Source organism: Pleurodeles waltl, chromosome 1_2 (assembly GCF_031143425.1).
Source record: "Pleurodeles waltl isolate 20211129_DDA chromosome 1_2, aPleWal1.hap1.20221129, whole genome shotgun sequence".
Lineage (NCBI taxonomy): Eukaryota > Metazoa > Chordata > Amphibia > Caudata > Salamandridae > Pleurodeles > Pleurodeles waltl.
Genome location: NC_090437.1, coordinates 1,162,151,128 through 1,162,177,313, shown reverse-complemented (window position 1 = coordinate 1,162,177,313; position 26,186 = coordinate 1,162,151,128). Strand labels below are relative to the sequence as shown.

At 41.6% G+C, this 26,186-nt stretch overlaps 1 protein-coding gene across 1 annotated transcript in view; it reads right to left on the bottom strand.

Annotated features, from left to right (window-relative positions):
• Positions 1–26,186, bottom strand: part of EVC (EvC ciliary complex subunit 1) — a 436,134-nt gene that overhangs the window by 137,630 nt on the left and 272,318 nt on the right. Inside the window, exon 12 of the mRNA XM_069203012.1 lies at positions 24,546–24,758. Within this exon, the coding sequence (XP_069059113.1) occupies positions 24,546–24,758 (213 nt within the window). The remainder of the gene's footprint in view (positions 1–24,545; positions 24,759–26,186) is intronic.

Below are 26,186 nucleotides of genomic sequence, written 5' to 3'. Positions count from 1 at the left end.
GGGGTAAATGATTTTGGAGGCTGTAAGGAAACAGACTATTTGAAAGTTCTGCCCACACTTTTTGCTCCACTTTTGACTATTAGATACTGGTGTAATGGCTCTGAAATGACCTGATCCATATTAAACAAGACTCGGTGCATGTGCTCTGACCCTTAAAATGGTGTTTTTTTAATTGGCTTGTCCCCAATTGGCATAGCAAAACCAGTGACAGGGAAGTGAAACGGTTATGTTGGAAAAGTAGACAGTTCCCACGAAGTGATACACATAAACCAAAAGTAAAGAGTGTCTCCCATAACAAGCAGTCACTCTGCCCTGCTTCTTAGTGGTCACCAGGCTCATGTGCTCTTACAGAACCCTAACCCACACGCTAATCATGTGGGATGCTTCATCATATTGTGAAACCCAACAACAACCACTGGTTAGAACTAATAATAGCTGCCCACAAGGTTGTATCATCTGACCCTGCTGGTTTGGTGGCCACAGTTTCCTTACTACAGAAGAGCTAATAGTGGCAGGGTCTGTACAAACAGACATAACAATATATCCTTAGTTCTGACATTTGCCAACAAATAAAAAATTCTACCACTATCCGTCCACCGCAAACACCCCTCTTAGTTTCAAACAAACCGCTTCAATGCGTGTATCTAGACCACTGTGGTCCCTAAATTCACATGGTGCATTTAAATTCATTCTACTTGCTGTAGATTCTTGCAACAGATTCCTATGGGTGCAGATGACACTTGCACTCTTATTAAAGATTTGAAAGTCTTTATCAGGACATATGCAGTAGCTGCATTATACTCAGACCAGTGCCCTGCTTTTGCCTCTAAAGCTTAGAGGGGTACTATGGAAACATTGGGTGTAGCTGTGCATTATTCCTCTCCATACCATCCTGAGGGAAATTTGATTGTGGAGATGAAGAACCATGACTTAAAGCAATCCTTAACATCTACAGTATTAGGTTCAGGCCGTAGTTGGATACATCATTTATATGGAGTCCAGCGAGTATTAAATAATTTGCCTAGATGATGTTTAGGTGGCCAGACCTTTCTGGCATCCAGATGTATGTTCCAGACCTCAGCAGTCCTGGCACAGTGGCAGCAGATACACCTTTTGACATAAATTAACATTTCACTGTCTTACAGGAACTACAAGACTTCTGGGAGGAGCATGCTAAACAGCAATTTAAATGTTCTGCCACTGAAAGAGTAAAGGAGCAACCAGAACCTTCCGGGTTTATTCCAAAAGTTGGGGATCTAGTTTGAGAGAAGACTGCAGTAAAGGAGATTGGCCCATCATACTGTGCTCTGGTACCAGTCATCAGCATTCAAGGTACCAGAACGGTGATTTTGCCAGCCCTTGCTGGTTGTAAAGCAAAAGATTGGTTTCAGCTGATCAAGTAAAATTGCATTATGTGGCCCATCCTACAAAGTAGGACATGAGGACTCCTGTGTAGTTCCCTAACTCCTCTCACCACGCTACAGGAAATACCTCTACAAGTATTGAATAACACCAATATTGTTTACCCCCCGGCTGGGGAGGGCGAATAATTAACTTTTGTTGATTCCTGTTACCTCTGCAAATGCAAGAAATACATCAGACTAAGTCTACGGTTTTCTACTGATACTCAAAACAACCAGTTGTTTAAGATGAACTACCTTTGGAGGTTTTTACTAGTTCTCTTTCACCTGTTCAGGGTCTTGTCTTCACGCAGTCTGCGTCTGGTTAATTTGTCAACATTGACAACGTCTCTGTTGATCTGTCTCACATTTCACTACATAGTGTACGTGATCTTTTTCACTAATTGAAACGCACTTGTCTGGTCCCACCCTTGTCTTATTTGTGGATTGCCACTTCATTGCTTTTCCTGCTTTTGTGGATTGGATTTGTGACTATGTTTTCTTACATATAAATGGACATTATCTCCCAGAACGCTCTGTTGTAGAACTGGTAGCTGAGTTGTTGAAACCTCATTTGTCTTCCCAAAAAGTACAAAGAGACTGGTCCCCTGTGAACATTTCTGCTTTTCCAATCCCTGATGGAATTGTGTGGGATAACGCCCCATATGATATCTTTGGTCCTACAGAAATGTGAAAATGCCTTATGTTTTTAAAATTGCTATGGATGACGTAATAACACTAGGTCTAATTTTTGATGAATGTGATGTAAAAACAGTGACTTCAATGTTATCTCAGCCTGAATATCACACTGTATTTGAAAGTGAAGATATATGCATGGATTCCGCTAATTACGGTGAAATGTTTCATTACCATCACTATGCCCACCCTTGTTTACATAGAGCTAGTACTCTGTGTACAGTTTTTAACCATACACAATAAGAACACTGCCCAACACCACCAGTGTGTAGACCAAAACATATTTGGACAAATTTGTATATTTTTGTGGGCATGATACCTCCGATCCAGTTTCGCATTATTAAAAACTAATACCTACAAAAGAAAGGGAAAATATGCTGACCCAGAAAAAAATAATTTATTCAAATCAATTTGTTTCCCAACTGGCAATTAAAAACTAAGGGCCTGATTACGACATTGGCGGATAAGATAAGCTGTCACACACGTGACAGATTTCCCGCACGCCATGTTACAAGTTCCATAGGCTATAATGGAATTTGTGATATGGCGGATGGGATATCCGTCATATTTATGACGGAGTATCCCATCCACCAAGATCATATTCAGGCCCCATGAGTATTGAAAATAAACAATTGATTTTAAATCAATTTGGGGTACAAAACATTGGCAAGTGCAGGGTATAGATGCCTTATTTTAAGCCTGTTGAATGCCCTCACTATGTCCAGTCCCGGCAACCAGGGGTTGACATAACTTATAGTGTGGGGAAGTTATGCTAGCAATGGTTACAACATTCCACTTTGTCTGCAGTAAAAGAACATCTCTCTCCTCTCTGATAACATGGATTTACAAGATTTTTTGTAGGGACCTAGGCCATCACATTTTAAAAGGTTTCTTTATACCATCTTTTATGAAATTTGGAAGCTTTCTCTAATGGAAGCAGCTGCTTGTTTAAGGCAAATTGATCAGGCTAATTTTGAAAAAGCATTGGCTGTTGTTCATAATGGAATGAATATGTTGCCCACTCATATTTACATGTTGAATAACATTGTATCATCTGCAATTGATATTATACTGAATGACATGCCTTTTCTACAACATGGGCAAACTCAGCTTAGATCGATATCAAACCGCATGCATTTGAAGCATGCAAATATAACAGAATTGTTTTGCCTTTTAATTTAACATGCAAACAACACATATTGGCAAAAATGCTACATATACAATGCTGACCATTAAAAGATTAGAGAATTTGCCTTTCATAGCAGCTGAGACTCCATCAGCTGTATGGATCATTTATGGAGTAATCTCACTGCTAATTTCAACATTTAATTCACATCATGTTTGAAACATTTTCCAGTAGGCAGATAGGAAGCTTTAAGGGGGATTTCATACACAAGGTGTAGAATTTACCTTTCGATTACAAGTGTGAGGGTGGAGGAAAGGAGGTTTTTCTCAGCAGAAACCACTCCATGACTTACAAAAGGGTGACATTGCAAGGGGGGAGTAATGCCTCAATGGCCAATTTGATGTGTTACTTAAAGGGAGTACCAGTTTCTTTGATTCACCCAGTATTTCAGTTACTTTAGAATGGAAGTTATTTGAGGTTGAACAATCAAGGCTGTCGTGTGGTGAGAGCAGGTGTCCCCTCTATGTGGTTTGGTCTCTCAGATAATCACCTACTGTAATAACAAGCTCTTTCCTTCCACGTATGAGATTAGAGTAGTCAGCTTGTGGCCTTCCATTCTGACCTTTAATGTTAATTTTGATAAGCTGATGGGACTAAAGAACTTATTATTTCAGTAAGACGTGGCACTTACATCTGCCTGTGAAACATATGAATTTCAAGTTGCAAGATTGTCCTCCTAAATACAATCGCAACTGAGCACAAATTTTCCCTAACAATTTGGTGAACTTGTACATCGCATATGTAATGCTTCCAAAACCAAGGGTGTTGTCCATTTTTTTTAAGTGATTGGGTCTGGCTTTGTTAGCCCATTCCAGACTGTTTTTGATGTGATACCGTCTTTTATACACTCTTTGTTTTCAAGTGTCTTTGGAGGCACACCATTTGTATTGCTTCTGATCGGTGGTATTTTGGTTCTATTTTTTTTACGGTGTGCAGCCTGTGTTCTGCTGCTTTTGGTGCCCATTTGAGGGTGCATTCAACATGCTTCTTGTAACGCAACTGCTACCATCTGAGAACATGGATCTGCAGATGTGTCTGCTGAGGGCTCATTTTTGATGATGTACCATGAGACTGAAATTACTTCAGAATGCTTTCTATGAGCCATGCTTTTCCATGGAAATAGGTGCTGCGGCTCCTGGATACCTAAATTGTGGTTATTCTAATGCTGGGACAAAACAGGATGCACACCTTCAACATTGGTTGAGGGTAATGACCATGCCTGTTCCTTTGACTTGCTCACTGAGGCCATTGTGATTCTGTCATCTGCAAAAGCAGGGTCCGTCCTGGATTCCACTGACACTGTGAACTTGGATGACATCCTGGAAGCCTTCATTTTTTTATTTTTTTATTTGGTGCTTATTTTTATCAAATTGTTTTGAGTGATTATATGTTTTTAATTGGCAGGTTTTTGTGGCATTGATTACATAAACAATGTAGTGACATATGGGAGTCAGAGAAGCACTCTGGCCACTACTGTTCTGGAGCAAATCCTGTGGTCAACATGCAGCTCTGCTCATGCTGATCCCCACCTTGCAGAGAAGGATTGCCAACTTCACTCTTGACCAGCTCCCTGGCTCAGCTCTTTAAGATTTAAGATTACCATGTTTACCTTGTTTGTTCTTTTCACTATGTTAGTAATGCTGCCTACAATGCTTTGTTCCATCACCTAATAATCACAGCTCATACTCTGTATGAAAGAATACAACTGTTTCAATACATGTTTGAAAACCTTTATTCATATCTTTTTGGGGTTTACACTGGGCATGAAGGAGTAAAACAATGAAAAAGGTAAGATCTGTTTCTACGACTTCCTTGGAAGTCAGAGGGTCATGTTCAAGGTTGCCAAATTCATCTGTTACCCTGGAAAGGTTGGGGGTTCTGGTGAGAAACTGTGAGCTAGCTAGGAATTGGGTCAACAGCTTCTGATGGTGTAGATGGACTCAGTCCTCTCGTCCTGAAGTTCTGTAGCCCTAATATGCAGTGCTACCTTTTTAGTGGAAACCGTATAACACCTAGGGCCTGTAAAGTTTAGGTGTATCCCGTAGACTGCACCACTATTTGTACCATCACAAGTACGACAAGGAAAAGCAGGCATCTAGTCTGCCACTACAAGCTCAAAAAGCAGTTAAAAAAACTGGTAAGTTGTTTTGCCATTTAAAATAATGGTAAAGCCCACCCTTTTTTAATATATGTAAGTCATCCCTAATGTACTTTTTCATGTTCCAACAGTAAAAGCCCTAAATTGTAATTTTACTGTGGAAAGGCTAGTAGTCTCATTAGCAGGTACAGAGTTACAGGCTTACATCTCAGCCCTGCTAACTTCTGAATGGGACTACTAAAGTTCATAGTGTAAGGTATCACAAGAAACTGTGCATCAACTGCAATTTCATGGTTAACTAAAAATTTATGTTACTAGTGTGCAAAGTGCAACTTTGGAAGTTGCCGCTTTAGTTGCCCAAGATTTCCAGTGTCCGTTTACAGTTGTACATGGGGTCTGACCTCCAGACAGCTTTCTGTCCTCCTGGGGAGGCATGTAAATGACTCCCAGAAAAGGTAACAATACAAGCCTGCATAGGAGAGAGGTGTTACCTCCCTCTCGCAGGAAGCCACCCAAGTGTTGGTACAAAAGGCGAGCTTCAAAGTTAAAGCCGTCTTTAAAGAACAAATGAGGAACACCTGGGAGAGGGGCTGTCCTACTGTTTAGGTAGACAGGCTGGCACTCTGGAAGGAGAGGGAAACTTGTTGTCAAACTGATTTTTCAGGGGCATGCAGCCCCTTTGGTAGGCACACCTTTTGGGTTGAGCTAGGGAACTCTGAACCCCAAGAGAGGGGTTCTGCAATGTTGGAAGTGGGCAGAGATGTGCGTCCTGGGATAGCCAGATGCCACACTTCACAGGAACTGGTCATCAGCAGGGAGGGAAGCTGGTAGCCCATTGGAACCAATCGCATCTTATCCCCATCTGCTTTTTCTGAACATAAAAAGGGCACTCCTGGCATCCAGAACTCAGGTCTCTTTGGACTGGAAAGAAGGACCAAAGAAGAACTGTCCTGCTGCACCGACAAACCAGCAGAGAGTCTGCATCAGGGTGGGCTGTGCCTGGTTGCTAGCAAAGGAGAAGGGACAGTGTCTGCTGTCGCCTGCTCATGGAGAAGTCTTCTTTAGAGCCCAGCCAAAGCAGGAGACTCCAAGAGTCAATTAGCTGACCTTCTGTTTGCAGCATAGGGCCACAACAGCAGAAGAAGCCTGAGGGGATGAACTAGTAGTACAAATCGTCAAGCCACTGAGTCTCGTCACCATGCAGCACCAGAGACTGGAACCCAATGCTCAAAGTTTCACCCAAGTCTACTAGAGCCAGAGAGGCTTTGGAGTGCGGCCTGGTGACCCAGAAGGTGAGTTATCATCCGAGGGAGGATTCTGCTGTGACTGTGATACCAGGTAACTAGTAACCAATTGGTGATTGGACTTCTGCCAGGACCAAGAGGAATTTAAGGGACATCAACCTCTATTTTTATATATTGCTGCTGGATTTTCTGAGTGTCTCATTTATTTCTTCTTGAGTTGTGTGTTTAAATGCATTACACCTGTTCTTTTGTGTAAGCCTTGAGGCTCAGAGCCGAAGCTACCCAGGGCTGAGCCTTCAGTTTAACAAATAGAACCTACTGGTCCTGAAGGGGTTGGTAAGTGTACTACATGGTGAGGTCAGACAACCATCCCATACAATACACCCCATCCCCTCACAGAGGTCATGCATAATATAAAATTAAAGATGGGTAAAAAATTAATAACAGGATGTTTTTGTCCTCTGTAGTCTGAGTGACACCATAAATAACTTGAGTTTTTCTCTTCTTGTCCATTTGATGTCATGCAGGACCCCTCAGTAAAAAACAACCCTATTATTCATTGTAACTGATCTATAATTCTGTCTGTCATATGGGTGGGCCTAATCGTTTCATCTTTCAGCATTTACCATCATTTTCCAAAAATACGGCAAACTCTGCATATTGACAGGGATGACCGATTATTATGTACTTTATATTCCTGATACAATTCAATATGTCCTAGCTTGAAGAATCATCCATTTTAATAGAAACCAACAGCTTCAATCAGGAATCAAATGAGATACTTTGACAGAAATATGGTGTATTTGAGTGTGACCAAATATAAATTAGTGTTTATATGCTTAGGTGATTGTCTACTCTGAATGTAATTTGCAGAGAGTTACTGTTGCTGCTCTTCTGTTGCATGCTATAACGTAAGATCAATAACCCATATTTACACAAAAGGAATCAAATAAGATGAAATATTTTTCCAAATCTTCCACTGTCTGTAAGGTATTTAAAATTAATTTTCACCTTTGGCTCAATTCACAGTGCTCTTAAATCAGGTTCACAAGGGCAAAAAGCAGGATTGTTGTTTGCAGATCTTTTTACAAGAGGTGACTTAGCTGATGTAAATCCATTTGCTGCCATGTCATTGTACACTACATCTGCATATAATCATGCAGGGATTTGGAGAATCAGGAGCGCTCTGCCTTTCATATTTGTGCATACCCACAAATCAACCATTTTCCACCATGGAAAGAGCTAAAGGGTTAGAGTTTTACTCATACAAAAAAGACATGGAGTAAATTCCCTTCCAGAGTGCTAAGAAGAACAAGAACAATATATCTTCAGTCTCAGGTGTCATTACGACCCTGGCGATCTTCAGACCACCAGGGCAGTGGCATGGGCAGTGCAGGGGCCCCCATGGTCGCTGGTGCACCCTATGCACCACAACATTGCTGCCGGCTGAAGTGCGGGATGGCGTCAATGTTGTGGGCTGTTTGCCGCTGGGCCAGTGAGCGGAAACTCTGCTTTTGCCCACTGACCCAGTGAGTAACTCTTAATAGGGGCCACAGAAAGGGGACCACACTGGCAGTAACCCGACCATGGGAGTTTGGCGGGCAGCCTTTTCTGCCCACCAAACTCATAATGAGGGGCTTAGTGTGGATGTAGGGACGTCTTAACAAGGAAACATGTTTTCCAGATGGAGAAAAATAAATATGTGCAGTTGCAACGTAAGGCTGCCTTTCCCCGATGTGTAATTGTATCCTGAATACTATTACACATTGCACAACCAGCAATGCCAAAAACATGACAGTTCCAGTAGAACTCCTGGATAGCTGTGCCTAGTTCAGTTTTCCAGGTGTAGTATTGGGTAGGTTTGTGAATATAGAATTTTTTTTATTCTACCCCAGTGTGCAGAAGTAGGTGCAAATTCCCCCATGTTAATCAGTGCCCTCATGGTTACCTTGATGGTTCATACTCTTTTTGCAGCTGGGAATCAATCTAATATTTCCCCTGTTATGCAATATGTATCTTTTGCTGTCTCACTGATTTTCTATCATTCAAAACTGCAGGACCTGTGTCCTTATTTAGAGTTTGGCAGACAGGGCACTACAACATAAAGGTGGCAGGTATACCTTCTGCAATTCTGAAAGTCTATTATAGTCAAAGGCATTCTAAAACATGACAGGCACATTTTGATGCAGTACCTTCACAACCAAACTCTAAATAAAGCCCTTAGGGGCTCATTTACAAAGTGTTTTAACAACTGTAAACCTACACATTAGGTAAATCTAAGGTTTGCAACCACTTTTTTGCAATGTTCTAATCCCAATTAACAATTCAGAAAAGGTGTCTTAAATCATTAAATGGGTAAAGCAAACAATCAGAAATAGGTATTTGGAAGCAGTGTTTAGGCCGCCCCTTCCAAATACTGATTCCTTATAGTATGTATTAATGTTTTGTGCATGAAATCTGGTAACAAAACATTCATATTTTACCACCAACTCAAAGAATTAGATAAGCCATTCACAAGTGGGAAGGTGTCCCTTGCGGATTCTTTCCTGTTTGTGAATGTTGACTGGCAGTGGTCCACTGTCTACTCCTAAAAATGTTTGTGTAATTTTATTTTTATTTTTTTAAACACATTCTCCTTTCTTTTAAGAAAAACAGGCTGCACAAAAAAAAGATTGCTTTATTTAAAAGAATTCACAGGCAAGGTGGTCTGCAGATTCCACCAGGCCCCCATTCACCTGATTGTGGTTGATCATGAAAGTCACTATTTGCGACTTACCTCATAAATATTAATGAGATAGGTCAAACTGTGACACACTGTGATTCAGCACTTTGAGAACTGATCCATTAGACAAATTGTAAAATACCAATGCATTCAGTAGACGTCGGTGTGCTTTGCCAAATTAATTTTAGTACATTCTAAATAAGAAATAGCAATGTGTGAATAGTTCTTCCTTGCTATTTACAACTTCCTATTAAGAATCTTTGTACATGAGGCTCCTCAGTCACTTAGACCTTTTAGGTTGACAGTTAATTCAGTCTTGGCAACACTGTTAGTTCTTTATTTCCTATCAGTACTAATGATGGATCAATGGAAGGAGAAATGCCTTTTTACAACTTGGCAGAGACCATGTTTTATTCAGAGAAGCTGATATGTGGCTACTTCTAAAAAAAAAAAAGAAAAAAGAAAGAAAAAAAAATGCAACTCAATCAACCATGGAATAGATTCTTTGAAAACACTTTGCTACATTTTGCAAAGCACAAACACCATGGATCATGCTCAGATTGGTTTTAGGCCAGATAGAAGTCCAGAGTCAGTCTAATTGCAGGTATAAACTACTTCAGTTGAAGTTAATAGTATGGGTGCCATGAAATCCGTCAGTAGCATTTGACACTGCTGACCACGACATCTTATTGATCAGTTTAAATTAGATTGCAACCCTCTCATTTTGGACTATTTTGTTTAGGCTAATTAGACCCAATGCATTTTGATGCCTCCTTTCTCTTCTAGGGTTTTTGGTCACCCGCTATGGGATCCTCCTTTTTAACACTGGCCACTCTCTTTCATGCCTTGGTGCTCCAATTGTGCATCCATGTTAATGACATACAACTGATTACCCAACTCAAAGGAGATAAGTCTTGGTTGGTCACGTTCAAATTGTCATGTTGAATTAAAACTGGTTGAAGGTAAATGCTGGAAAGGTGTTTGGTAGTTGATGGGAGAGCAGAACTCTGTAGCAGTAACTACTGATGAAAATAAATGGTATCTTGTCCTTCTCCAATCAAAGTGGTGAAGAGTGTCAGAATCAAAACCAGTGAGGGCCTGCAGCTAAAACAAATCACGTAGCTGCGGACATCTCAAGCTGTTACTATCAAATAAAATGTTTTCACTCTAGTTTGTCACATCTCACAGAGTAATGGACTAAGATGGTTGATCCTAACAAGTTTACTCCTTGAAAGGTTCAATGTTAGACTACTGCAATCTACTAGATTTAGTACTTGCCAAAGAACTCATGTAGCGTTTGTAGACTTTTCACAATTGTGCATCTAGGCTGGTCACAGGGTCTCCTTAATTTAGTTGGTCATCATTTATTTTAATGTAGCTACATTGACTTCTGAGTGAGGAAATATTGGGTTTGAAATTTCTTTGCGACTGTAGATTGTGCATGGAAATGCTCTAAAACATTATAGAAAGGACTGATTTGGCATTCTCGTAACAATGGCATGAGATCGACCAGAAAATAAACAACTCATTACAGTGCCTCAAGCAGAAGTAGTGCTTTAAGAGTACTTGCCTCTATACTGACTAAAGGGTTCTAGCATGTCAGGAACATTTTATCCTTACGTGGAATGTTGACAGTTTGTGTCCTAAGGGTTTTCCTGCACTAATATTATCAACAACAACAAGATTAACAAGAATAGGATCAGTAAAATAAATATAATCAACTCACATACGCTGCTTCAAGTTATTCATTTTACCGATCTGAATACGCCTCAATTTCGCAACCTAGAATGAAAGGCTGAGTGGGCCTTGCTCCTTATTATATCACAGTAATATGGCTCACCACTTGGACCAGACGCATATCAGATATTGCACATAACCACTGGGTAGCAGTGTAGGGTTACACCACCCACATGAGAGGATTTAAAACATGGTATCAGAGATGCCCTGAAGTTTTAACTTAAAACAGCAATTAGGAAAACTAAATTCAGTGTATATTAAAGTCAAACCTTTGACAAGTTGAAAAATCTACTTTTAACATTAACTAAATAATTAGTATGTACTGCTTTGTGATATATAAAATGTGGTATTAGAAAGCCTTATAGCAATACATTTAAAATGTGTTGTTATCTGTGCAAGGCTCAAGAGCATTTTCCTGCATAAAAGTCTGCTTTAAGAATAAAAGTCATAACTTCATAGGGTAACTCAGGATAGAGCTTGGAGTGTCATCTATACACAATTGTGAATTTACCAAACACTAAATTCGTTGGTGGACATAAATGTTTGTGAATATGCCCTAAAGCTGATCATTTAAAAAATAAATTCATCTATGTCTCAAGCCTGAATAGCCCCAAAACCATTTCTGCCAGGCTCCGCCACCTACAGTGACAGCAGTTAATTTTTTCACAGTTTGACTGAAAGGTGTCAATGGCTGCCATCAAGAGCATGAGCTGTTTTCCATTAGTGGGAACATTCTAACACACTGGTTCCCCCATAAGAAGACACATATATGCACAATGTCAGCAAATGTTTGCCATCCTAAAACCCCAGGATATTTCATTCTAGGATAATTCAGTGATGCAAAAGGGTCCAAGGCTCCTGCCAACCACTGGTGAAGTTCTGCTATTTTTGGGGCTCTGACCACCAGTGAACCAGAACATATAAAAAACAATATGTGTTTCTTACCATATATTCTTTACCCAGCATAAAGTTACCATGCAGGTAAGGAACATGAATGTAAGCACTACAGAGAACATGTTTTAGTACTTTATCCCACAAATCTTTGGCACAAGTCAGTATTTTCAACAAAAGAATTCAAATGAGATAATTAGTTTACCATTTTAAAATGGATGATTTAAGGCTTAAGGGATAGGAAGGGTAATGTAGGGTAGAGGTAAAGGAAGGTAAGAGGTTTAAAGAGTTCATGGGAGGGTACTAGTAAAGAAGTAAGGGATCTTTAGAGTTTGTGGCAAGTAGAGGTAAAGGGGTGTGAGGAGTTTTATGGTTCAAACGTGGGTAAAAGTAAAGGGGGAAGGGCTGTTTTAGGGTTTTTTAGTAGAAGTAAAAAGGAGTAATGGGTTTTTAAGGTTAATGAGCAGGTAGATGTAAAGAGAAGTAAGAGGGTTTTAGGGGTGGGTAGAGGTAAAAGGAGGTAAGGGACTTTTAGGGCTTAAGGGAGGGTAGAGGTAAACACAGATTAGGGATTTACGGTCATATCCATTGTATGATGTCATCAGTAATGTGATTAGTCATCAATGATTTAATTTAACATTTCGTAAGTGATGTAGTATGTGAGGTCATAAGCACTGCATGGTGGGAAGACAAGTTATTGTTAGGTGAGTAAAATATAACTGGTGAATTTCAGTGATTTTATTCGTTTTTTAAACATACATTTTTATGTTCTCTCATGACATAAATATACTGTCACTTTAACATTAGTTTTTTTACAGTAAATTTCTAGAGTGCTTTTTAATTTACTACCTTACTTAACTTTCTTTAGCCTTTGTTTTTTTACAGTTAATTTCCGGGGATTCTTTGATCATATAAACCTTCTTCTCTGAGCATAGCTTTAAGACATGCATTGTGAGGGGTTGGCAGTAGGGCCAAGAGCCCACAGACCACAGGTCTGCATTTTTCTTGTTTATTTTTGTTCCACTACTTTGGTACTCCCGCCATACAACAGATGAAGCACACCACTAAACATATATGTATATACACACACACATTACCTAGTGGCAGTCGCCACTAGATAGTTATAGTTAGGACCTCTTTCTATAGGAAAAGTGTTTTTTGTTTTGCTAATAACTTTGGTGAATAGTACATTTAAGAAATGTGATGAATCTTCACAAAATTTTGCAAAAAATACGAAGCTCACTTCAGAGTCTGGAAGTTTCGGGTAATCCATCATAAGGGGGCCGAGAAAAAGGGGGAGTCCCGAAACGCTTTTTCCACATACATTTTTCCATTGGGATTTTGAACAGGAATAGCGCCCGAAACACTGGATGAAAATACACCACATTTGACAGAAAGGTAGCTCTTGGTCCAGAAAGAGCCCTTTTTAGGTCAAGCGCACAGGCACTTTCACCTATTGTAAGTATTGTGGACTTTTAACCACGTCCATCTCATGCCCATCACTTTCATTCACTCCTGGGCTTGCCTTTCAAAAAATCACTTGATGTCATTGGTAAATGCTTTACGTTTGTCCTGCCTTGAGCTTGTTTATGTCACGCCATGCAGACTGACCCTGTTACATGGATTACTGCACGATGGCCGATGTACTTCAGCATGGGCAAACTATTTTTTTTCTTTTGTCTCTCCCCTTGGTGCTCACAGCACAAACAGGCACAACAGCGTGAACTCGATTGGCGGTATTGGAGCGCTGGTCACATTGTCTACAGTTACCTAATCAAAGTAATTTTTCTGGCTCTCCCCTTAAAACACTTGAAATTGGTAAATGCTTTACGTGGGGGCACCCAGGTCACATGGCTGGGCCCTATGGGATGGGGTCCCTGGGACCGAGAGTGGCCTGGGAAGGGGGGGGCCCAGGGAATGGTGTTCTCAGTGCTGGGATTGGCCTGGGGACGCACAGACACCTCCCCCAAAAAATTAAATATTTAGGCAGGGCCCTAGGAGAGGGGGTCCCTGAGGCTGAGTTTGGCATAAGGAAAAAAATTTAACATTTGGATTAGGCTGGGCTCCAGGGTCTGGAGTCCCTGGGGCTGAGATCAGCCTGGGGAGGGGGGCCGCTCAGTCCTCCTCCCTTCCCCAAAAAATGTAGAAGGCCGGGCCATGGGGAATGGAGAGCCAGGGCCCGAAATCAGGCAGGGGAGGTGGGGGATGTGGACCTGTGGCCAACTTCCGGTGTGCATGGCCAAAGGCCAAGTGCAGGATGTGGTTAGGGGTGTTGGTCGCAAGGACTGGCCAGTGGGGCATCCCTTTCCAACTCAGGAATATAGCTCTCTAGGACAGTTCCCCAATCTTTCTCAGGAATCCTGCGCGCAACTAGAGCTTCCTCATACTCCCTAAGCCACTGATGTATGTTGTCCCCCTTCTTGAACCCAGGTATTAAGTTTGTGGGTAGGTAAGGAATGTGCCCAACACTACAACCTATGCTGCCACCACTGGACTCCACCTGCAGTACTGGTGAGTCCAGATTCGTAAGACTGCGCTCTAGAGAGAGTCTTTCTATCAGGAATAAAGCTGTGCGCGGTCCAGGTCCCGTCCGAAACTCTGCTGCGCGTATTTGCGGCGCTTCATGTGCACCACTTGTCATCCCCTCTTGTTCTAAGAGTGGTCATCAGTGTTGCCTGCCCTGTGGTAAAGCTCATGCAGCTGCAGGGTCAGGACATTGGTGGACAAGATGCACTTATCAGTGCTATTTTAGGAATGGACTACAATTCTCAGGTTTCTAGAGGCAGCGGCCATCTTGGGGAGTGGCAGGCCTATGAAGTCCAGCCACACTCAAGCACATTGCTCACTATTTTTAAGACTTCGATGCAGTCAGACCTCGTGGGGGTTCCTCAGAAGAAGAGCAGATTTCCTGCATGGCAGATTGACAGTAAATCGGGGTATCCTTGTTTCCATGGTGAATTCAGATACGAGTAGGTCGTACTCGTAGCGGTAAGGTCTTGATGAGTCCAATCTTGAAGGGGGTTGTTACTTCCAAAAGTAAAGCGCCCCTTAGCACAATGAGCAAAGCGTTTTGCAGGTCAAGGAGTAAAGCGGCCTTGACGCGACGATCAAAGCGCTTCGGATCATGGGAGTAAAACACCCCTTAGCACAACGAGTGAAGTGCTTCAGGCCACACTTGTAAAACGCCCTCGGCACGGGAATCAAAGCGCATCAGTCCACATGAGTAAAGCACCCTTGGCACGGCAATCAAAGCGCTTCAGTCCACATGAGTAAAGCGCCCTTGGAACGGCAATCAAAGCATTCACAATTGCAAACAAATCTGCACCAAGCAAAGACAAAATATAAAATCAATATGACAAGACGCACCAGCCTGGTCCTCAGTATACAGACAAAGATAGAGTTTGGTTATCCACGAAAAACTTTGTATTAAAAAATAAAAATATGCTTCATCCAAAATTCATAGGGCCCTATGAAGTTCTGCGACAAGTGTACCCTGTAACATATAAACTAAAATTGCCACGTCCTTGAAAATTCATCCGGTGTTTCACACCACACTTCTTAAACCTTCTTCACCCTCAAGTGTCACACAACCTGCTCCTGTATTAGTCATTGGGAATATGAGGTGCGATCTATCTTAGACTCCAGATATCGTGGATCTTCCCTTTGGTACTTAGTGTCCTGGAAGGGATACGGACTGGAAAACGACTCATGGGAACCTGCAAGACATGTCCATGCACCACGTTTAGTGCAACGCTTTCATCTTCTCCATCCTGATAAGCCGGGCTCTGGACCGCGCTTGGAGAGGGGTGTAATGTCAGGAATAAAGCTGTGCGCCTTCCAGGTCGTGCCCGAAACTCCGCTGCGCGTATTTGCGGCGCTTTAGGCGCACCACTTGTCATCCCTTCTTGTTCTAAGAGTTGTCATCAGCGTCGCCTGCCTTGTTGTAAAGCTCATGTAGCTGCAGGGTCGGGACATTGGTGGACAAGATGCACTTATCAGTGCTATTTTAGGAATGGACTACAATTCCCGGGTTTCTAGAGGCAGCGGCCATCTTGGGGTGTGGCAGGCCTATAAAGCCCAGCCACACCCAAGCACATTGCTCACTATTTTGAAGACTTCGATGCAGTCAGACCTCGTGGAGTTTCCTCTGAAGAAGAGCAGATTTCCTGCTTCGCAGATTGACAGTAAATAGGAGTATCCTTGTTTCCATGGTGAATTCAGATACGAGTAGGTCGTACTCGTAGCGGTAAGGTCTTGATGAGCCCAATCTTGATGGGGATTGTTACTTCCAAAAGTAAAGCACCCCATAGCACAACGAGCAAAGCGTTTTTCAGGTCAAAGAGTAAAGCGGCTTTGGCGCGACGATCAAATCGCTTCGGATCACGGGAGTAAAGCGCCACTTAGCACAACGAGCGAAGTGCTTCAGGCCACACTTGTAAAACACCCTTGGAACGGGAATCAAAGCGCTTCAGTCCACATGAGTAAAGTGCCCTTGGCACGGCAATCAAAGCGCTTCAGTTCACATGAGTAAAGCACCCTTGGCACTGCAATCAAAGCTCTTCGGGCCACATGAGTAAAGCACCCCTTAGCATAACGAGCTTAGCGCTTCAGACAAAGCAAGTACAAGCGCTCTCTGGCATATTGAACAAAGCGCTTCATGTATAACAAGCAAGGCGCTTCAGCCCAACGAACAAAGCGCTTCAAGTTCAATGAGTAAAACATTCAGGCCTAGGTAGTCAATGTGAAAAAGTTTCAGAGATAAGCAAATTATAGCTTCATTGTTTTTTGGGAAGCATAATATGTGAGATACATATTTATGTCTTTGAGAATATGTGAGATACATATTTAAGTCTTTGAGAATTTCTAGGCTGAGATCAAAAGTTTATGTTTATGAATGTATAGTGGTTACATGATTGATATTCAGAGTATGTCCATAGTCCAAGGCTCTTGCCATCTCTAGGTTCAGAGGTTGCAGTTTGTTCTTGTTCCATGATTCAAAGAAGGGGCTATGCCCAATTCACAAAGGGTCTCAATCTGATATCACGGAGAAGCCTTTATTCAAGAGTCTATTGGTGACTTATACTGTTATAAATGAGTATATGCATATTTGTTCTAACCTTTTCTTTTCAGATGTCTCTCCCTGCAGTTCTCTACCCTAACTCCCTTCCCCCGGCCTGGCTTCATCATAACTCTGTGCTATAATAGCTTTCTGAGTTGGTGACGCCGGGAGGTGGGCCTTTTGTTCAGCAGCGTGCAGATCCTGAGGAAAGGGCACTGTGACACTTTCCCTGGCAAAGGCCCTTTCAGCCTCTGCCATTCTCTCCTGAACTAAGGCTTTTTCAACCTCAGCCTGTCTCTCTTCTACAGCCAGCCTGGCCAGCTGTAGCCTCAGGTCCCTCTCTTCCCGCCTATCTCTGAGCTCCTCAGGTGACAGGGAATGGAGGTGGCGCTGCTGCTAGGCAAGGACCCAGTAAGGGACTCCCTATCTATGGGGTCCTCTCTCTACTGGTGTCCCTGGCCAGTCATCTTCTCCCTCAGTGCCTAACTCTTCAGGGTCACTGTACCCCTTGGGTGTGGACTGGGGACCCTCATCCTCAGAGTCCTCACTACTCTCATGGGTCTCTCTAGGGTCTCCCTCAGAACCATCCCCCTCTTGGGCCTCTTTTTGTGCAATAAAGTCTGCCTCTTCAAAGTTAAACAGGGCTCTCGTGAGAGTCATTATATCGGATTTCCCCTCTATGACAGGTATATCTCTCTTCCTGCAGAATCCCTTTAATTCTTGTACATTATAAAGCAACAAATAATCCATGTCAAAGGTAAAAAAAACTTTGCACTTGTATAGCGCACTACTCACCCGTTAGGGTCTCAAGGCGCTGTACGCATACCGCTGTGGAACCCCTCCTGGCTTTTCCCTGTGAGGCGCCCACTCCTGGACAGCCCAAGGGTGAAGCCAGGCATCCAAGCGCTGTGAGGGCTGTTGTGGAGATTAAGCAAGCTATTGCCCAGAGTTACAGAGTGGGACCCATCAATTAGATTAGGCACTTAGGCGAGAATTATCTGGTCCAAGGGAATTGAGCCCAAGAACCCCCAAAGTTGGAACTGAACCCTGGTCCCGGGCCAGATTTCTGCATCAGGGTCTGCCGCTCTAACCATTGTGCCACACTTCTCCACTTTGTTAAGAGCACAACACTAGCGTAAACAACAAGAGTCCAAAGTGCGAGTATACAATACAGGAGTAAAAATAAAAATTACTAGCTTGAGGGAACAGGAGAATAATTTAAAAAAGAGAATTCAAACATGTAATGGTCTAAGTGCAATTTGCGGTGCAAAAATGAGTCACAAAGGTACTTTGCAAGCGCAAGTCCTATCCTCACCGCTGACAACCAATGTTAGAAATAGGGTTTCTGGTTGGCTAGGATATGCACCTAAGCCAGGAAGAACCTACCCACTCTAGTCAGGGCAAGGGAGTTACACGTCAAAGATAACCCCTGCTCACCCCCTTGGTAGCTTGGCATGAGCAGTCAGGCCTATCCCAGAGGCAAAGTGTAAAGCGTTCGCACCACACCCAACACACGTGACGCAAAATGTACACCACAAAGTAAACACAAAACTGAGCTATGTAAAATGAACTGTATTGCACAAAACATAATTAGACCAACATTACATGTAAGTAATACCCTGCTACCTTAGCAGCTGTCAGAACGTTACACAAGTTACTAATACTCTGCAGGAATACCCAGTTGTCACATTAGAACACATAAGTACTCAGGATTCTGCAACATAAGCAGTAGTCAGGAATTACAGTAAGAATTCTATGCACTTGTCATGAATACCTCATAAATGCCCCTGAAAGGAACATTAGAGAACATATCACAAGTCATACAAATACATATCAGCATGTCATGCCCATAAAAGGAACATCAGCACATATATGTAAGGGCAGGATAAACAAGTAAAACATATAAATTCCCCTAGGTCCATACTTGGCTCACTGAGCCACTATATCCCTAAAAAGTACCTGGTTTTCCTGATGAAGAGGCACTCTCAGTGCCTAGAAAAGTATGGGGGCCCCGGCGCTCCTGCACGCACAACTGGGGACACACGGTGCTCCTGGGGGAGAGGGGAGGTCAGCACCCTCTCCTTGTAGAAAACGGGCCCCTCTGGGAGCCCGTGACTTGGATGGGGGCCTGCCTCGGCCTCCTCACACCCTGTCTTCAGGGTGGGGGCCAGGCGAGGCCCAACAACAATTAGGGGCGAGCGGAAGGAGGCCTCCGCTGTGATCTCTCTTCCCAAGTTAAAAATGCCCATTTTATGAAGAAAAAGGAGCGTCCTGCTCCTAATGCAGAAACCGGGGAAGGGGGCACTCCCTGAGCCTTACCCAAGTTCTGCTCATGAAGCTTGAAAAGGCTCGGACCCCTCCGGGCCGAGTAGACACTCGCATGCACCCGATGCGGTGCATGAGTGTTTTGAGGCAGCCACGTTGATACGTACCAAGTAGGAAGTGGCTGGTGCCCCGGGGGCGCTCCCAAGAGCGGACCGTGCCCCGGGGGTGCCAACAGGAGCACGCTTGCTCCTCTGGACTTCTTCTCATGCCCCAGGGGCACTGAAAACAGCATGATCCTCACGCTGGAGATGAATAAGACGCCCGGGTCTCGGTGGTGATTTGGGGGCTATTAAGAGAGTGCTTTTCAAAGGCTGCAGCGGTGATTTTCTCCAGTCAGAAAAGCACTTCAAAAAGCGTGAGGGGCCAATTGTAGGCAAAGCACTTTCCAAAGTGCTGCCCTCGGCATTCAATGAAGTTGGAGCACTCCTTGTGCTCTTAGATAATTACAGGGGTCAGGAGTCATGGCACCCTGCCCCTGGGAACAGTGAAAGCAAGGAGCAGCACAGGGCTGGTGGACCCAGCTACAGGCCAGTACAAGGGTTGCAGATGGTGGCAATTCCTCCTAGTGACCATGCAGGTCACAGGTCAGCACAGCAGCAGCAGTCCAAGGTGGTTTCCTGGTGAGTTCCTTCAGCAGTGTCCGGTGTCCAGTTCCAAGTCCCAAGAATGTTCAAATTGTGGGGAAAATTCCCCTGTACTTATACTAGGTTTACAGTGTGTTTTACAATGGGGAGGAGAGGGGGTTCCAACCAGTTACAACTGGTTCTGGGAGTGCCCTTTCTCTCCTCCAGCACAGGCTTCGAACACCAGTGGGGGGTAAACAACCCTATTGAGTGAGGCCAGGGCACAGCCTTTACAAATGCAGGTGTGCCCCGCCTCTCCCTTCTCTCAGCCCAGGAAGGCTTTACAATATGTAGATGCACCTCTGTGACACCTCCACCCTCCCTGTGTTCAGGATGTTTGAAAAGTATGCACAAAGCCCCAACTGTCAGTCTGCCCAGACGTGGATTGGAGGCGAGCTGAAAAACACCAAAGTCATAAGCATAGATAAATGTGCACTTTCTAGAAGTGGCATTTCTGTGATAGTAATAAAAAATACACCTACAACAGTATGCAGCATTTTTCACCACTATCACAACCATACCAAACATGCCTACGCTACCCCTCATAAATCAGACAATACCCCTTACACATAAGGCAGGGCATTTCCAATGCAATCCTATGAGAAGGCAGCACTCACAGCAGTGAGACACCAAGTTGGGCTGTTTGTCACTACCAGGACAGGCCACGCAACATGGCACATGTCCTGCCTTCTACATGCATGGCACCCTGCCCAAAGGGCTAGCTATGGCATACCTTAGGGGTGACTTACATGTAGTAAAAGGGGAGTTCTGGGCCTGGCAAGTAAACTTAGATGCCAGGTCCCTGTGTCAGAAAACTGAGCACACAGGCCCTGCGTTAGCAAGCCTTAGATAGGTTTGACAGGCTACTTCAGTGGATGGCACAAGCAGCGCTGCAGGCCCACTAGTAGCATTTGATTTACAGGCCCTGGGTATAGGGATACCACTTTACAAGGGACCTACAGATAAATTAAATATGCCAGTTAGGTATAAGCCAATCATACCAACTTTGTAAGGGGAGCACATGCACTTTAGCACTGGTTAGCAGTGAAAAGTGCTCAGAGTCAAAATGTCAGCCAACAAAGGTCAGAAAAATAAGGAGGCAAAAGGTAAAAAGTCTGGGGAATGACCTTGACATTTTAAATGTACCAAAACATAGAAATTCACCTGTTACAGTTAGCTCAAGTAACCATAACTTGTGCCCTAGAGTAACTATATCTCAAGCCTTTGCCACCCACTGCTAATTACCCCACATAATACATCAATCATGATATCTTTGATAACATCACTGATAACATTAATGTAACATTTGCAGTAAAATTATTTAGCAGAAAACTGTGCATGGTGGGGGCACGAGTTATAGTTACTTTAGGGCACGAGTTACAGTTACTTGAGACAACTCTAACTATGACAGGTGACTTTCTATGGTTTGCTACGTTTAAAATGTGAGTATAACTACAACACCCTATAACTTTTGAAATGTATCAAATTATGAGAGAAATAATTTTAATGTACCAAGCATATTGATAGGTTTAGCAAGTTTATTTTGGCAATATTGTTATGGCAAGACTGAACATCTAAGGCGACTGTATGGTGGTAAGATGGTTGCCTTCTATCCCCCTAGCACGGAGAGTGATCAGGTATACATATGTATAGTTTCATTATGAGTTGTTAATTATGTATATGTCTCCGGTTGCTATGAGGGTGGATGCACACATACCATAAAGGTTCTGGAATTCAGTAAAAATGAAATGAAGAACTCATGTGGGAATGGTTGGACTAGGTATAACATGATGAGCATATTGTTAAGATGGCTGTCATATAACCGTGTTTGCCAAAATTAAATTTTCATTGCAGTTCGTCCTTTAACCAATGAGAGTGAGGTACGCTGCCCCAATGAATTGCATGTATTTAATGATGGTTGAATGCGAGACACCAATGACACTGACATAGGCTTTTTAGCCGAAACGTGTGTGTTTTGCTTTTTGGTGGTCACATAAAATACTGATAAGAATACTCTCTGGGAGTGCATGACATTCTTGCTGGGAAAAAGTGATATATATATATATATATATATATATATATATATATATATATGTGATCAGGACGTTTCTATAGGAAATGTATCTTTTGGTTTGCTAAACATTTTGGTGTTGTTTGACAAATCTTCACAAAACGTACCAAACAATAGTCTCATCTGCCTCAGCTTCCTCCTCAAAATATCCTGAGGTGACCTGTGCAGCAGAGGCCAAGAAAAAAGGAGGGAGGACCCATAATTCTTTTTCCACCATGCAACTTTCCATCGGAAAACTGACATGGCGATACTCTATAAACAGCTGAATGGAAATACACCAAATTTGACAGAAAGCTAGACCAATATTCAGAAAGGTGCTTTTTGTGATTTGGCATAAATCCATTCAGTCGTTTTTGTTAAATTAAGGCTCAAAATATATATTTATATGTACATTTCACACTGCATTTCCAGTGCGGATGTGTGAGCACGTGCTGTGATTGGCTACCCGCAATCTGAATGAAAAGTTGTGGCTGCCATGTTATGACTCTGGGACTCAGTCTCCGAGTCCTACAAAATAAAATTAAAAAAGGGGCCACCCTGTCTCCGGAGGACAAATTTAATAAAAGGGTTTTTCTTGGGATAAGGTGGATTCACAAATATACAGTGAGAGCCTCTGTGGCTCCCATGAAGGAATGTTGCTGTTCTGCTGAGCTACAAAATAAAAAAGGGGGATTGGTTGCTCAAAGGGGGTTGGCTGCCTGTGGAAGTCTGGCACTGGGTGTGTGTTCCCGTCACATTCTACCAGAAACCCCTGCTAATTGGCTTCAGTAGCTGGCTGCCCAAGTGGAGTTGGGTGCAGGGTCTGACGAAAAGTCGGGCTCAGCGGCCAAACCCACACTGTGCATGGTGATGGACATCCTACTGTATGTTAAAAAGACCATAGAAATTCTCTGAAACAAATAACAGTAAAAGTAACATTAAAGTTAGAAAGTCTAAAAATATCTTAATTTACATTAAAAACAACCCTAGTAATTTACTTAGAAACCAAAGGATAAAAGGATGTTATAATTAGGTGAAAATAATTAGGTGAAAATATCAGTTAAAACAAAATGTTTTACACTACCAAAACTACTAAAATTCACAAAATATAGTTGTTCCAAGTAACTAGAACTCATGCTCTAAAGCAACTATAACTAGTTCCCTTTCAATGTACTGTGTGTACCCTCAGATTTTGTATAGCTCATGACATGTTGAGAGACTGCATTGATAACATCCCTAATGATATCTGAAATGACATTATAACAGCATGGTACATGACTAAGGATGGGCTGGGATACGGCCCAAGTAACTACCAGTAGCTGAGATTAATTAAAGCATTCCATCCACTGCTTTATTGTATACTGCAGTGGGATGCCATACATGTCTTTTTAAATCCCATTGTTTGCTACAATACCTCGAGATCCCCTTATCTATGTTTAGTCATTTTGATCTTGTTTTACTCATTGCATGATTTTACTTTTACAAAAATTAGTTTGGGAACTTTACTATTTAGTTTCTTGACTTTATTTTTGTTTTGGTTCTGCTCAAGCTCTTTACTCAGTTCTCTGAATAAGACCAAAAATAGTTGCCAAGTTTTCCTAGTCATTGTGTGATGTGCTGCTTCAGTCCTGTTTTTTTATTTGGATTTTGGGACTTGAAGTCATTTTTTTTAAATAATGGAATAAACAAGCCTACAAGTCCCATAATTCAAAGAAAAAACCTCAACTGGAGCAGCACATCTTGCATGTATCTGGGAAACCTGGTAGAGCTGCCTGTCAATTTTATGCCAGAGTATAAACAGGGCAAGTTCTGGATTTCTATGAAATTGTATTTATCTGAAAAGGCACTTGATTACTAACGTTGTTCGAGTTCCTACCTTGCCACCCTTTAGTTAATTACAGATTAAATAGGTCCAAAAAAAAGGAGGTATGTGAATTACAGTGGCTGTTCTAATAAAATATTTAGGAATATAGCATACCATTTAAAATCTAAGTGTGATTTTAGCTAGATATACCTTAAATGTCTTAGTGCTATATGTTGACTTTGGCAATCATATCCAGATATTGATGTATTTTAGTTTTACTAATCTGTTAGAATCACTAGATATGTAAATAATCCAAACTTCCTTGTGTTACGCACCTTTATAGATGCTATGTACAACTTTTTTGATTGATGCTGCTGTCAATTAAAAAAATAAACTATCTACAGTGTGTCCTTAGACTTCGATTGAGGACAGCAAGTGTTTCAGAACCACACTAACAAATAACATTTTCAAGATTAACAGTAGAAAATCAACTTTTACTTCAATATTTGGTACACTTTAATAAGCGAATAGATATCTTTGAATTATATTGCCAAACTGTGCAGCAGTGATGGGACTGCTACCCTGTACTATTGTTCACTTGTTAGATTGAACCATGAAACAGGGTACAGCCCCTCTTACCAGATTTTCCAAGCAAGATCTATTGTTAGCTTGCACTCACTCCACATATTTTGTATGTCATTTTAACATACCTGTTTTTCTTGTATCAGCTGCTCCTGAAAAAGTTTCAAACTCCTTTTTCTTTGATCGTCTGCCTTTTCCAACTCTAGCATCATGTTCTGTCGCATTTCTTGCCTCAGATGTTCACACTCTCCTGAAGAAACGGTTGTGATTGTTGGCAGAGTTTTCAGAAGGAGTTCTTTGACAAGGTTCTCAAAGGCCTGTGACGATGCCGAATACAGATCCTAATATAAATAATTAAAACATAAACGTATTTAATGTGAAGGTGAGCCTCCTCTTAGAAAGGGCCTACACATGTCAAAAACAGCTCCTATTTTTTTATTTCCCATCTTTATGCTTATAAACATATTATAGAGTTTTGGATCTCTTGTAGATACATTTATTGGTCAGTCTTCCACAATCATTTTCAAAACTTAAGGCGCATTGTTCATGTTTACCCATGGAGATACCATCATCACCATTCCTTAAATGCATTTGAATAGTGGTTAATTCTACTAGCTACAGCTCACAATGTGGCTCATGTTAAGTCTGCATGACTAGCGTATACATGTCTTCTTAATACTTTACTCATACATATTATGTTTATGTGATGTACAACTCTCTGACAACAGTGCATCCTTAGCTGGTCACCAGAAGATGGAAAACCTACCCATCCCCAGGTTGGTGCTCCACTGTACTTTAAGCTGTTTTATATATGTGTTTGCTTAATTTGGTAAGCAATACTATGCCACTCTAAAGAACTAATTCATAGAGAAGGTCAGAAATATGCTACCACTGAGTCAGCCCTGCATTTGTAGTAAATGTTAGGCTTCCTTGGAATTCTCAAACAATTTCAGGAATACTATTGGCAAACCACTCATAAGCATAAACATCTACACATTCAGAAAGGATCCATGGCAGAATATCATGGAAAACCATATTGATTCACCAAAATGTGGTCAAAATAATATTGTATACAAAAATATCTCCATTGTGTAACTAACAACCCTCCTCCAAAAACATATTGTTGACATATATATCACATTAAAAAATATCTAAATTTAACGGTATTGAACACGCAAATATTGAGACACAAATATCACCTATTTAACTATATGCACAGTATCAAAAATTAAAAAATAAAAACACACATTACCTACAATAATCGCTCTATAAATAAGGAAAACGAAATAGCTGAAAATATTAACACCTTTTTTAAATTAAAATAAACATAAAAATACCAGTAGGTACACAAATGACGACAAAATATTAATAATACATTAAAATACACATAAAAGTATTTACGTATATAACCATATTATTTATAATACACATACTTTCAAAATGGACATTTAAAAAAGTAAACATTACTAGAAAATAAATATTACATTGCACATATAAATAACAATAATTCACATTTAAAATATGTTAATACAACAATCAAACAAATACACATATTTAAAATTAAAACAAACATTAGTAAGCATCCACTGAAAAAGGAAACAATTGAAACAAAAATCAAACTACAAAGTAGTCAATAAAATTCACCATACAACAAACTAACCATTGAAAATATAAACCTAATAAAGTGAACACTAAAAAGGAGCACAAAACCTCCTTATTTTTCACATAAAAAAATGTTACTACAAGAAAACAGTTGCTGTGCTGGACTG